Source organism: Protobothrops mucrosquamatus, unplaced genomic scaffold, assembly GCF_001527695.2.
Source record: "Protobothrops mucrosquamatus isolate PMUCROS unplaced genomic scaffold, P.Mucros_1.0 scaffold_46, whole genome shotgun sequence".
Taxonomy (NCBI): domain Eukaryota; kingdom Metazoa; phylum Chordata; class Lepidosauria; order Squamata; family Viperidae; genus Protobothrops; species Protobothrops mucrosquamatus.
The window spans coordinates 263,406-278,564 of NW_015386122.1; the positions used below are offsets into that span (position 1 = coordinate 263,406).

The 15,159-nt window shown below is 38.4% G+C and overlaps 1 protein-coding gene across 1 annotated transcript in view; it reads left to right on the forward strand.

Annotated features, from left to right (window-relative positions):
• Nucleotides 1–15,159, forward strand: part of ALDH7A1 (aldehyde dehydrogenase 7 family member A1) — a gene marked incomplete at its 3' end in the record, with an annotated part of 25,105 nt that overhangs the window by 1,590 nt on the left and 8,356 nt on the right. The window contains 9 exon segments of the mRNA XM_015811169.1: nucleotides 1,942–1,995; nucleotides 3,055–3,120; nucleotides 4,172–4,252; nucleotides 5,749–5,872; nucleotides 6,640–6,772; nucleotides 9,719–9,763; nucleotides 10,510–10,587; nucleotides 12,997–13,094; nucleotides 13,877–13,918. Of these exon segments, the coding sequence (XP_015666655.1) occupies nucleotides 1,942–1,995; nucleotides 3,055–3,120; nucleotides 4,172–4,252; nucleotides 5,749–5,872; nucleotides 6,640–6,772; nucleotides 9,719–9,763; nucleotides 10,510–10,587; nucleotides 12,997–13,094; nucleotides 13,877–13,918 (721 nt within the window).

A 15,159-nucleotide genomic window follows, 5' to 3' on the forward strand; every position in this document is an offset into this window, starting at 1 on the left:
CTCCAGTTCAGGGGTAGTCAACCTTGGCTCTTTTATGACTCGTGGACTTCAACTCCCAGAATTCCTGAGCCAGCTGTGCTGGCTCAGGAATTCTGGGAGTTGAAGTCCACGAGTCATAAAAGAGCCAAGGTTGACTACCCCTGCTCCAGTTCTTTGAGATTAGCATCGCGTCTTCGTTTTAAGTCTGCGGTTTTCTTTTGGTTTTTTTTTGTTTGCATTTTAAGAAACGTTTCCACGTCTCACAATTGAGGTGGCAGCCCGTATTAGAATTGGCAGAAAGAGATAAGTCTCGGTTTAATCATTCATTTCTCTCGGCTCGGAAAGAGAATGCGTGTCTTGCAGTCCTGCAGCTTTTTTCGGCTCTTCCCTCTTTTGTGACTTTCATCAGCAGGTAGACCTAAAAACATTGCAGACAGTATACTTTTCTGACTTATCCTCATTATAATATTTCTGCATGCCTTTATGACAGTGGTTCTCAACCTTTTTAATGCCGCGACCCCAACCGGTCGTAAGTCAAGGACTAAACCGGTCGTAAGTCAAGGACTAAACCGGTCGTAAGTCAAGGACTAAACCGGTCATAAGTCGAGGACTACCCAACCGGTCGTAAGTCGAGGACTTTCCCTTCCCGGGAGCACCGCGCATGCAGGCCGACCACCAGCTGGCCCAGCCCAAGGGAGGTAAGGCACCCGCCGGAAAAAGGGAAAAAAAAATGGCGGACAAAAAAAATGGCGGACAGCCTTGCTTGGCGACCCCCATGAAATGGTCGATCGACCCCAAATGGGGTCCCGACCCACAGGTTGAGAACCACTGCTTTATGACGATATGAGTCACCAGTGCCACCCTTGGGTACTCTTTCATGGGCTGGCGATCTACAGCAGTGGTTCTCAACCTTTTTAATGCCACGACCCCAACCGGTCGTAAGTCGAGGACTAAACCGGTCGTAAGTCGAGGACTACACAACCGTTCGTAAGTTGAGGACTTTCCCTGCCCGGGAGCGCCGCACATGCATGGTTCCGCCCCCTGCGCCGGCCGAGGCGTAGCTGGTAAGCGGCAGAGACGGAGCAGGCCGACCACCAGCTGGCCCAGCCCAAGGGAGGTAAGGCACCCACCGGAAAAGGGGGAAAAAAATGGCGGACAAAAAAAATGGCGGACAGCCTTGCTTGGCGACCCCCGTGAAATGGTCGATCGACCCCAAATGGGGTCCCGACCCATAGGCTGAGAACCACTGATCTACAGGCATTGGGGCTTCATGTCCTGGAAACCCTAATCAATGTAGCCAAATCTGTTGTGAAATTTAGCAATTGTATTTCCAGGGCATAAGCACTGTCATTTTGCAGTCAAGCAACTGAGATTAAAACAATAGTTGGCATGTGGCCGATTAGTAAATTCCAAAGTTAAGATGACCAGGATGATTATCAGAGAATTGATGGAAACTTAGAAGCAATCACATTCTTCTTAGTTACCTGTACAGTGCAGGATTTGCAATGATTAAAAGCTTGATTAATCCTGCCTGATTAAAAGCTTCCAGTGAACGAAAGCTGCTGCCTTCAGCTATCATCTGATACTTGTCATAAAGCTCATGCTCTTTCAATTAATGTGCAGTTGAAACAACCTTCCTTGCAATTTCTTCTTTTGGATCTGAGCTTTCCTGTGGAAGTACAGAAGCAATTCTGCATTTCAGGTCTTTAAAAATCATCATCATGTCTCGCTGTTATTTTTTCTGCATTTAGCATTCAGCTACTTCTTGTACAGCTTGATTCCTGGACTTTTGACTTTTGACTGAACTCATTCTGATTTATCAGTTCCTATAATGTGACTTGGCATAAAAACTGCTCTGTTGATTTGGATCCAGCCAATGCCACAACTTGTGCCAGCTTTTGACCATGAGGTTTATGATTGTAGGGATGGTTACTAAATGGGACTGAAATGTTTTTTCTTTAGGTTGTGACTACATACTGTCCTGCAAATAATCAGCCCATAGCTAAAGTTCGCCAGGTAAGATTTATATATATCTATCTATATATATTTGACTCTTTAATAAAAAGCATCATTAAGAGAAAAAAATCATAAGCAGATCTCAAGGCTGGAATGTTAAGAAAATTCATGAGATGAATAAGAAATACAGACTAGCTAAAAGCAATGCAAGTAGAAAATATTATAGATTACCTTTCCCCCCCTTACCAGATGGAGATTTTGTGTAGAAATAGGGCTAATAGGTGTTTAAATAACAATGAAACCCCCAAACTGAACTTTTTTTTTTTTAATTGAAAATTTTTAAAAGTTTTACAATATAACTCCCCTCCTCCCCAAAACCCAGCATCCCCCCCCTCCCTCCCCCCCCGACTTCCCAGAGCCACACACAGGGTTAACAATACAATAATTATACTCTGTCTTAAATTATATCAACCTTAAGTTAACAATTCTATAACATCCTTTAGCTCTCTTCTGAACAAACATATTAAACATTATTATTACTAATTAAAAAAAAATAAACTACATTAACAACCTAAAATTTACTCAAAAACCAAATGAAACTTTTTAGTTCCATATTTATTCTCAATATAATCTATCCATCTTCTCCAAACCAAAATATATCTTTCTTGTGAGTAATCCTTCACGTAGGCTGAAATCTTAGCCATTTCTGCTAGGTTTGAAACTTTAAATGCCCAATCTTCTATAGTGGGCAAACATTCCGTTTTCAAACGTTGGGCTACTAATAATCTTGCAGCAGTTATCCAATTCAGCATCAATTCCATTTCTTTTTTATCCAAATTTTCCATAATGCCCAACAAAAATAACTGAGGCTTAAACTTTATCTTTTTCTTAAAAATATTTTGAATATTCCACTATATCTTTATCCAAAATGCTTTAACCGCCCTACAAGTCCACCACACATGAAANTGTCTCCCATGATTATTGATTATTTAACTGTCTTGATTATTCATGACTTTATGAAACATCTGTGTAGTTTCCAATTCTCCATTGATTTATGAAAAACTGAGTCTTGTGTTATCATTTTGTCCATTGCAGCATTTTTTTACTGCTTGGTTTTAGGCAAATTTGGAAGACTATGAAGAAACAATAAAGAAAGCTAAAGAAGCTTGGCAAATATGGGCAGAGGTGAGTTAAATCTTGAATGCTAGGGATAGTTTTGATAGTGACGCTACAGTCTGTTTTTTCAGATCAAATGTTCATATTTTTAAATTGTACATATGAATCGTACTCTTGTCTAAGAGTATCAAGTAGTGTTTTTTTCTGTATGATTTTAAAATCTGATCCTATTCATTCAGGTTCATCTGAGAGTAAGTTAAAGTATATTTCATAAAATTTCCTTCCAGTTAAACAATGTGTGATATATTAATCAAAATAAATGTTGGAATATGACTTAATTTTGTTAGCTGTCATTCTGCTGGCTCAATTTACTTGATAGCTAAGTTTTTGAGGCATTTAAAAATAGTAATATATTTCAAAAAGTGCACAGGTAGTCCCTGACTTGTGACCACAGTTGGAACTGGAATTTTGGTCACTAAGCAATGCGGTCATTAAACTTGTAGTCATCATGTGACACTTGATTTTATTATCATTTTTCCATGGTAATAAGTGTGAATGAATCACCTCAGTCATTACAGGAATCACATGGTTAATAAGCAAATCATATGGTAATTAAGTGAATCCAGCTTCCTCAGTTCACTTATCAGAAGCCAGCTGGGAAGGTTGTAAATTGTGACTTCAAGACTTTGTAAATGCATGCTACTTGCCAAGCATCTGAATTGCAATCATGCAACTATGGATGGTGAAATGGTTGTAACTTTAAGGACTGGTTGTAAGTCACTTTTTTTGGAGGCCATTGTAACTTTAAATTGTTGTTAAACAAATGGCTGTGGTAAATTGAGGACTACCTTTAATGTAAAAATTGTAAAATGTGTAACTAAATTGGTCAGACAGGATTATTTTATATTTTTCCTGATTTATGTCATAATTTTAATTATAGCAACTTCTGTATGTTTGCTTATTTTATCAATCTAGTGTAGGCTTTGTTCAGTATTCATAGTGGTAAAATATCAAATCATTTTATGTCCAGAAATATATTTTGCATGATTTTAGGGAAAGTATGCAGGATTCTGAAAGACTGGACTTAAGCAAATAATTTTTTTTTGCTTTCTTTTTATAGGTTCCTGCACCTAAACGAGGAGAAATAGTGAGACAGATTGGAGACGCCTTAAGAGACAAAATCAAAATTTTGGGAAATTTAGTAAGTTTTACCATGGAATTGATAATCATTAAATTAGTAAAAAAAAAAAAGTGCAGACATTAGTTCCTGTTGTGTTGCTTCTGGAGTGCATTACTAATTTAATCAATTAGATTTCTAAACACTGACAAATGCCATTATGCTGATATGGCAACAGACTTGATTTCTTTTAGCAAGTATTGATTAAAGTTAAGGAGGCATGTTTTGAGTTCTGAACAAAACAGCTTGAAATTATTCCACTGAACTTCCTAAATTGGTTTTTATGACAGAATAAAAATGTGAAAGTAGGGATTTAAAATAATTCAAGCATGTCATTTATTGTGGGATATGGGATTTCCTCCCCCAAACAATTAATCATTCCATGGATCAAGTTTCTGTTGGTTGAGTAGCAGCTAGCAGTCAGCATTCACTACCAATCCACCTATTAACCAATCCAAGCAACATGGTTTTTTTTTGTTTTTCAATCTTGTCTCATAGGACAAGGTGATAAAAGTATTGGTTGCCTGTGTTTTGTTCAGCAAAAAAAAAATGCTTCTATTTAATTCTTGCATCAATAGTTCTTTTGCTTTAGTTCATGCATGTCAAACTCGTGACGTCACGTGACATCGGACAACATATCGTGACTTTCCCCCCATTACCGGCAATGGGGTGGGTGCAGTTTCAGTATGATGCACCCTGCCCGCAGGCCGGCAGTTTGACATGCCTGCTTTAGTTTATCCTCAAGTTCAGCATTGTAGGGCACAAAAACTAAGTGTACATAGATTCTAGAATTCATTAGATGAATCCAAATAATTCCATTATATTAGTATTTCCATTTACAGCTGAAAATCACAACAGCATTAGCAATTGATTGGTTGCATACATAATATAATTATACAATTAGAAAAGGCTGCAAGACAGGTTTCTTCCTTTGGGACATTCTAGCAGTGTTCTTTTGAGAGGATCTAAGGCAGGGTTCTTCAAACTTGGCCCTTTTATGACTCGCGTGCCTGGCTGAGGAATTCTGGGAGTTGAAGTCCACAAGTTGTAAAAGAGCCAAGTTTGAAGTCCTCTGATCTGAGGAAACTGTAAGCATTCATAACAATAACAATAATAGAGTTGGAAGGGACCTTGGAGATCTTCTAGTCCAGTGTTTCTCAACCTTGACAATTTTAAGGCATGTGGACTTCAACTCCCAGAATTCCACAGCCAGCATTGCACATCACATTGCTGGCTGTGGAATTCTGGGAGCTGAAGTCCACATGCCTTAAAATTGTCAAGGTTGAGAAACACTGTTCTAGTCCAACCCCCTGCTCAGGCAGGAAACGCTATACCATTTCAGACAAATGGTTGTTCAATCTTCCCTTTAAAACTTCCAGTGTTGGAGCATTAATTAATTGTTCTAACTGTCAGGAAATTTTTCCTTAGTTCTAGGTTGTTTGTCTCTCTGATTAGTTTCCATCCATTGGAAACTAATTCATCATGTTCCGTGTGATTAATGTTTTCCTTAATGCTTTTAGGTATCATTAGAAATGGGGAAGATCTTTGTTGAAGGTGTTGGTGAAGTCCAGGAATATGTAGATATCTGTGATTATGCTGTTGGTTTATCTCGAATGTTTGGTGGACCCGTGCTGCCTTCAGAAAGTAAGCCTACATTTTTGCCTACATAAGAATTTATTCTGGATGTTTTTAAAGTAATCTGATATAGAAAATCTCAGTAATAGAATAGTGAATTATTTTGGACGTAGGTAATATTTTAAGTTTATATTCTTCAGGACAAGCCAAAATATTTATTTGTCCTACCCAGACATTATATCAGCCTTGCATAAACTTGGTCAAAATATATAATTTATGGATTTTCTCCAGTCTGTAGGAAATTCAACTGACATAGTATCTCTATATCAGGGGTCATCAAACTCGGCCCTTTTATGACTCATGGACTTCAACTTCCAGAATTCCTCAGCTAGCATGCCTGGATGAGGAATTCTGGGAGTTGAAGTCCATGAGTCATAAAAGGGCCGAGTTTGAAGACCCCTGCTCTATATAAATATTCATCCCTCTCCACCAATCTGCTCCAGAAAGAAAGGGAAAACAATGAAGAAAGATCACTACCAGTGGAAATCTTGATTGCGGTTGTATACCACTGTAAATAGTCACCTGACTATTGAATTGAGCTTTTCTTTGGAAGGTTTGTTCCTAGGATTATTTCTCTGTGATTACTAACTTAGATAAATATGCTGCTTGATCTAGGGCCAAGTTTATTAACTCAGCGCTAACAATAGAAGAGTTGTTGTAACAATAAGTTTGGATACGTTTTATATATATGCCTGATCTCCTTGGACAATGGGATGGATAAGTTAAAAAAAAAAACACCTGAACTTGCCAAACAAAACTGCTGTTTTTGCTTTCAGGACCTGGACATGCCTTAATAGAACAATGGAACCCTTTGGGATTAGTTGGCATCATCACAGCCTTTAATTTCCCTGTTGCAGTTTATGGATGGAACAATGCAATTGCACTCATCTGTGGCAATGTCTGCTTGTGGTAAGGTATTTTTTTTCCAGTTTCAAGATGAGTGTTTTCAGTGGCAGTCTCCATACTTTACACTATGTGCACAAACATACCTTATAAAAATGTTTGCGCACATAGAATACAATGAAACAAACAAAAATTCAGAATGATATAAAGCCAGTTTAGTAAGCTATAACCCTACATGATGAAGAGTAAGACTTTCTTTTCTCTGGAATTTGGTTAGATCTTTAGCACTAAAGGCAGTTCCTCTCAGGAAGAAAATTAAAATTCGATTCCTGTTCTTACGACAAATGGGTGCTGTAGAAAAAAAGTCTCAATTTAAAAAGAGCTGGAAAGATTTATTGGTGGCAGAGGAGATAAATTTGGGCTCAAAATGGGATAAATACTCTCAATCGAGTAATGTTTAAGCATCATGCAAAAGTCCAACTACCCTGCATAGCTGAATGGCAATGTATACAGATGCCACAATCACATTCAAAGCCTAGTTTTACTTCAAATGTGTTTGCGCTATTCCGGGTAAGGCAGGATATCTCTAATCTAGGGACTATTTAGCTAGGGAACATGTTATTGCCTGTACCCCACAACTCAGAGGTAGTCAAGACTCCTGAAATATGCTTAAGATGCCAGTTTGCTTCTTTGAAGCAAAGTAGTGCATTTCCAGATTGATGCTTTACAGGAAGTCCTCAGCTTACAACCACAATTGGGACTGGAATCTTAGTCACTGAGTAAAGCGATTGTTAACTGAGACCCCCACCTGACTGCTTTGCTCAACAGCCTCAGTCCCAGCTCTCTCAGTTGTAGTCACTAAGTGACTGTGCAGGTCATTAAGCAGACGGAGCGCAAGAGCTGTCTGCTGAAGGAGAGCAGGTAGTTCCCAGCCGTGCATGGAAAGGGACTCCTGCATTTGGCTAGAACAGCGGTTCTCAACCTATGGGTCGCGACCCCATTTGGGGTCGATCGACCATTTCACGGGGGTCGCCAAACAAGGCTGTCCGCCATTTTTTCCCCCTTTTCCAGCGGGTGCCTTACCTCCCTTGAGCTGGGCCAGCTGGTGGTCGCCCTGCTCTGTCTCTGCCGCTTGCCAGCTACGCCTCGGCCGGCACAGGGGGCGGAACCATGCATGCGCGGCGCTCCCGGGCAGGGAAAGTCCTCGACTTACGACCGGTTGGGTAGTCCTCGACTTACAACCGGTTTAGTCCTCGACTTACGACCGGTTTAGTCCTCGACTTACGACCGGTTGGGGGTCGCGGCATTAAAAAGGTTGAGAACCACTGGGCTAGAAAAATGAAGTTTGCATCTTTGCCATCCCTGCTTCGTTTCTCCAGGCCCACATCGGAATCCCTCTTCCCTCTGTGCACAGAAGGCAATTCCTAAGCTTGGCTGGAGAAATGAAGTAGGGACTTCAGAAGACCAAGCTTTATTTTTGCAACCCAGGGAAAGATTTCCAGGGAAGGGAAATCCTTTGGTAGGCAGCAACAGCTTTCCAGCTTCCCTGTTGACTTTCTGGGGAAGTCAGCAGGGAAGGTTGGAAATCACATGATTGCGGGGGCACTTGGCAATCCGTCATAAGTGCAAACAGGATGCCAAACAGATCACAGTCACATGATGTGGGAGGGGCACCATTTTATGATGCCAGGTGATTGATTTAAGATGAACAATAAAGCACTCTTTATGATCCATCATAATTTCCAACAGTAGTTAAACAATTGTAAGTCAAGGACCACCTGTATGTATAGCCAGTGGTTATGTGCCATTTGTAAATGGTACAAAAATACTGTATAGGATATTGCAGCTGCTAGGTGTGCAAAGCAACTGTATGTCTTCAGGAAATTAGATAATATTTTTATCTCATTTACAGCCTTCATATTCTAGTTAATACATTAGATATTAATATATGTTAGATAGTATTGCTTTAAAAGAGAGTGATATAAGATGGCAATCCTTGGCTTACTTAATTTATACTGCAGCAAACGTGGCCTGTTGTTTCTTTGTTTCTGTATATAACACAGTAAGGAACCCATCATCCCTTCACGCTGGGATAGTGTAGCTGTTGTCATCTATGCTGCCAAGATAACTGGCATGCCACAAATTACCCATCTTGTCTCTGGATGAGTCTTGATCATTAGGCACTTCCCAAGATTTCTAGCGGCTTAAGTTTAAAAATAGCTCTCTATGCCTGCCATACACGAAGTACTGCTGTTTGGGTCATTGTTAATAGAGCAAGCAAACCATCCTCATGCTTTGTGTCAGGTTGGTGAATGCACAAAGCCACCCTAATTTATGCTGCTACCAAGCTGTGAAATGTGGTAGTTTAAATGCAGTTTTTGTACAGTGTCTGTACTCAAATAATTGAGTTGAAAAAGTAAATGCTGTAAGAGTGGGAACAAACACACTGAGTAGCAGCCACATAGTGAGGGTTTTTTTTTAAATTGTATGTCAACCTGACAATTCCTGCAAGGGAGTAGCTAATCAATTTTAGAAACAAATGGCCCAATTCGTTGTTAAAATAGCCTTATTCATATGAAGATAGTTCTAACAATAAGAATAATAGGTAGAGTCTGGAGGAACTTTAGTAGATTGTATGAGATAAAGGGTAATCATGTGATTAATTTTTCTTTTGCTATGACAGATTATAATGAGGTGTTAATTTTTCTGAAACTGTTTTTTGGTCAAACTCTGTAGCATAACTCTCAATTGCATCACCTGCTGTGGGTTTCTGAGGTGCATTCTTAGAATTGGAATTGGCTGTTTAAAACTTGGATAAGGACGTATAGAAATCTCTTTATGAGTTTTTCTCATTTTTAGAAAAACCTTTTTATAGTTATCCTGTACTTCTGTAGGTTTCAGTGCTTAATTAATGTAGCAGTATGTCTCGAAATACCATATATTATTCATTTTAATTTAGATTATTCCTATGTCTAAGAATCTTTATCTCCCCCCCTCCCCTTTCTTCTAAAGGAAAGGTGCACCCACGACATCCCTCACCAGTGTGGCTGTTACAAAGTGAGTTTCCTTCCTTTATTGCTATGACTTGCATGAAGTTTCAATTTTGTTTTGTCTTCTACATTGCTTCAAGAAGCTTGTTGTTTGATATTTCACCTTTTTGCCCTTTTTCTGAGTTGGCTGCCTGGACACCCAATGGTATGCATGCATGTGTGAAGGCATTCCAGACTTAAAACCTCTATAGTGAGGTGATGTGGGAAGTATAGGTAATCATTAACTTACAAATAGTCACTTAGCGACTGTTTGACATTGCGACAGCTTCCCCCCAAAGCTACCTACAACCCGGTTTCAAAGTTAAGACTGCTACAGTCTCTCCCCCCCCCCCCCCGCGGCAGTCATTTGCCCTTACGACTGACTGCAGAGATGCTGCAATGTGCCCCCTGCCTATTCCCCCATCCCATCCTTCCCTGCTGGGTCCCTGCAGGCTCTGGGTCTGCTTTGCCAGCCCACTGGGTTCCACATGCTTCTCCCCACCTCAGTCACCAAATCGCTCACTTACCCTTTTGAAGATCTCCAGAGCTCCGGAGGTGGGGTAGAGAAGGACGACAGGCAGCTACATTGGAGGGCCAGTTAAATAGGTAAACAGCAGTTCTCTCTTTCATGAAAAAGAATTGTATTCAACAACATCTAGATATGCTTGCAAGATGAAATTGTCAAAAGTGAAATATTAGATATCTATCCAAACTTATTTTATTTTCCCCATTGGAAATATTGTATGATTAATCAATGTCTTATTTGATTACCAGAATAATTGCACAAGTCCTAGAGAAGAACAAGCTGCCTGGTGCTATTTGCTCTCTGGCTTGTGGTGGAGCAGATATTGGGTAAGTGCAACATGTTGAATATTATGTAGATTTTAGACAAATTCCGATACTACTGAAATCATGTTGTTTTTTTGTTTGTTTCTAAGGGTGTAATCCTGCAGTTCTTGATATAGTGATCCACAGTCCATTGGATTCCTAGTGTTTCCTGCGCCCAGGTTGCAGATATGATTCTGACCTCGAAGAGAAAAAGTTAATGTCAGATCTTCTCTCTTTCCAGTTTCTGCAGATACTTCCTTTAGAAGTTGGGAAGTTGCAAAGGGTCAGGCTTAGAGGCCTTCAGCTCTGTTTCCCAAACCTGAAATATGTTGGACCTGGTTTAGAACTGGTCTAAACAATCTCCTGTCATTGGGAAAGCTTTCTGTTTTAAAGGACAGACAGATTCAAGCCTCCTTTCAGTGTCACTTTTCCATTGTGGGCCTCATCCATTTATCAAAACTTTCCAGAGGATTGCTATTGCTTAGAGGTGTCACTTAAAATATTTGTGGAGTCATTACGGTAGTTTTAGGAAAGTAGCTTTCTTGTAGAGGGGATGAAGAGGGAAGAGAGAGGCGGGCAATGGTCAGAATGTTAAAACTCAGACAGTGATCGATTGGGGTTGTCAAATACCTGGTGCAAATCCAATTCCCTTTTTTACAGTTGGACTACATAAATCAATTAATTCCCAGTCCCCAGACTCTCAGGAGTAATTTCTTGTCTTAAGCAACCAATCTTATGAGAATCACTCTCTGAATTTCCCCCCTTCCCAATTCACTAATTATTTCTACTCTATTGGTATTTTTATACTTTTTTCTTTATAGTTCTGACTTAGCTTTTGCCTACAGTTTCCGACTAAGTACAGTTTATTTATTGTATTGTCCGAAATTAAGTATTCATGCTTTTTCATGTTTTTGTGCTTATGTTGATGCATAATGCATTTTTGGCAATGAGTTATACTCTTTTTAGGAATGCTAGCATGATTCTTTAAAAACATCCTTCTCCTTTCCATACTCTCGGCTTCTGTATCTGAAATCTCACAAGTGTATTCACCACAGACGAGGTGATGGCTACAGATTCCTTCTGTGGAACAGCTTGTCTCCAAATATTCAAATTGCCCCTTCCCTATTGAACAACTGCTCAATTGTCCCTATTGTCAGTTGTTCCTGTTGAGCCATTGTTCAATTGTCTGCAAGCCTCCTAGAGTCACTGAAAGTTAGTGGGCAGCCAAATAAATTCTCTAAATAAATAAACTGCAGAGCTATGAAGACATAGCTCTTCAGGAAAGTGCTGAGGACAATGAAGTTTAACCAACCCTATTGGGTGGGACATTTAATGGAGGGTCCTGTTACATTATATATTTATTCTTTTTAATCTTGCTATTGATAGAAATTGCTCAGAGATTTGAAAATTATTGGGCAGCATAGTAGCCATAGTGAATTAATTCATCCAAATGAATTCTATCCTCAATAACGTTATGTCTCTCTCTCCTTCCCTCCCTCCTTCCCTCCATCTTTCTTCCATATTGTTGGCTGAACTTAAGAAAAAGGGAATTGTTGTATATGGTGCCACTTAAATCACTTTTAAATAAGAAAATAACAATTTTCAGTGTACATATATCGTTAGTGTAATCCTATAGTCCCAGACATAGAATTGCAGTTTAAATGTGCTGCCATTGGTAAAATGATTAGAAATGTAGTTGTACTGAAAAGAAAATGAAGCTGAATTGACAAACTGTATCTCCATCAATACAATGTTATAATGGATAGAATGGATTGTTTGCTTTTCTATAACTTCGGTGGACCCTTAATTTATGTGGCATTGTCTTGAAGCAGAAATATTTTTTAGAAATGTCAAGACAACAGGGAAGAAATTAATTCTATAGGAATTAATACAGTACATAGTACATAAGTCTTTCTATTTGCGTTGTTCTTAACAATCAGTTTGGAAAATAAAATCTGGTTAGTATAGTGCGAACATTTTAATAACAAGTTGTATGAAATTAAAGGTGGGAACCTGGAAAATTTACAGTTCAGGGCACTACAAAACCCTTTTTGAAAGTGAACCCAAGATATTGCACAACCTTACTGAAAAGGCTTGAGTGGGAAAAATGAATAGAGTTCCATTTTTTCTTTCCATAGTTATCTCATTTTATCTATCAAACATAGGTCCTTCTTCCTATGCACAACATCTATTTGGATCAATATAGAGCAGAACACTAAAGTATTTGCCATTCCATTCATGCTTTATAAATATAATCATTTTTGGAAGAATTTTCACTTATGATCAAGGAGCAAAATGATATGAAGAGTGTAATAAAGCATGCATCAAATATTCCATTGTTATCATAATAGATCTTAATGGTAATTAACAAGTGCTTTCTAGCTCCACTTTTTCTACTACTGCCTTAAAATATTCCTGTATTCTTTTGTGTAGCACAGCAATGGCAAGAGATGAGCAAATTGATCTGCTCTCCTTCACTGGCAGCACCAATGTGGGCAAGCAAGTAGCTGTGACAGTCCAGGAGAGATTTGGTAAGTGTAATATTATAAAAATTTTCTCACTTTCTTTTAATGGCTCTAGATGCAAGAAAGAGAAATGAAAGAGAAATGACCAAAGGCACACAGCGCTACCCTATACTGCTCTTTTGGCAATTCTTGTGTGTCACACATTACCACTGAGGCTCAAATAACAAAATAGGTTGCAAAAGTGCACGCTACAGTTCTTCCCTGTGCAGGCATTAATCTAATTATTCTGAATATTAGTAAGATAAACAGCTTAGAATCTATGCTACCAATAGTCACACTTGCAAAAGATGTTTTCTCAGTGGAGTTTGTATGAAAAATGTATGAAAAAGAAATGATGGAAAAAAATCATTTTTGTTGTTTGGCTGTTTTGGTCAGGTAGCCTTGTACCTACCTAACAACTTTTCCATCTGTCTTTATTTTTGAAGAATGAATCCTTTTCATACTTGCCATTTCTTCCAATATTCTCTCAGTTTCTGGACCAAGACCCTGTCAAGAACCATGTTCAAAACCCTCTTTTAAACTGTTTAAATTCTAATTTTTGCTATGGCTAAGAATTAGAGCGAAATATAAAACCCTAATCCTACATGAAATGCTAATATGCATTATTTGTTCGTAAATGATAGCAAAAATAAGTATTTTTGGCTATGTAAATAAAACAATTGTGCATTTTTGTTAAATATTTTCATTTTACATTTTTTAAATAAAATTGTGATGACATGGTGGGAGGTGAGCTAGCATAAATGCTAGTTAATGGCTAGATTAATATGACTTACAGTTTATTTTAATAGGACGATGCCTGTTGGAGCTTGGTGGAAACAACGCTATTATTGGTAATTATAATTAATATTTCCATTTAAATCTGGTAGTGCTTACTACTCCTTGGCTCATTGAATATGTACAGAAACTAATACTATACATTTGCCAGATATAGGCTTTTTAATGGTCCTCTTGAATAGTTGATTAAAATGCAAAAATTATTTTGGTGATGGATTATTAATGCTTATGTTTGAGTGCTCAAAATGCTTTTTGAATTATATGCATATTATTTTTTCTGGGCAACTCTCACTGTCTCTACTTTTTTTTCTGCTTTATTATTTGGTTACTTTCTTCCAGTCCGCAGTTCAATAATCTACTAATCTCACTGCATAAGGTGGGTAGATAATAATTCAGAAAGTGTCCTTTATTTCTAGTCATCAGTTGCCCTTTTTCTCTTTTTCATTTTCACTTTGGTTTATACAGGAAAAGACAGTTAATGCCTCTAATAACTGTTCCCCCTCCCCAGGGATTGCCTGCTGCCCCAAGTGTGCTTTGTGTTTCTTATCTCCCCTCCCTTGCAAGGGTAAAGTGGGATGAACCCAAAAAGGGCTTCATCAGATGGTCTTGCTGGCATTTTGAGTCACATATATTTTCTGTGTCATAGGAGAAAGTCAGAGTACAGGTTGGCTGAATCAGTGGTGATTGCAGTATCTCTTTTCTGACTGCCAGAATTCATGTATTCCCTATTGGCCATGCACTGTCTTCTGGAACAGAAAAGTGGATTAAATGGGGATATGATTAAATGAAATGTATTGTGACTGGCATTTTTTAAAGTCTCAATCCTGATTTTATTGGCTCCATAGATAAGGAAAAACCTTGAATTTAGTTCAAGGTTAGGACTGAATACGTTTTGGGAACCAATGGCTGAGATTTTCAGATACTGGTCTTACTATAAGTGGGGAAAAAACTAGATACCATACTGAACTGTACTGAAAACTTTAATGTTCTGATGGAATAGGAATTAATTATGCATGGAATTTTAAAAGTTCCCTTCTGCTGCTGCTAATTTTAAGATCTTTCTGCTTTATACATTTTGTTGTATTTTTCTCATCATCTAAGGGAAAAGAGTTGTTCTTTCCAACTCTGTATGAATCTAGAAGACTTCCTTGAATCAAAGCAAAGTTTGTTTGATAAAGTCTATATCACTGACCTTTGCAGATGTTTTGTTTTTGGCTATAAATGTCTCTGATATATTTAGAATAAAAATTGTTGACAGTCTTTCACCAGTAGTTGTTGCCTAATTCCTTATAGTTGA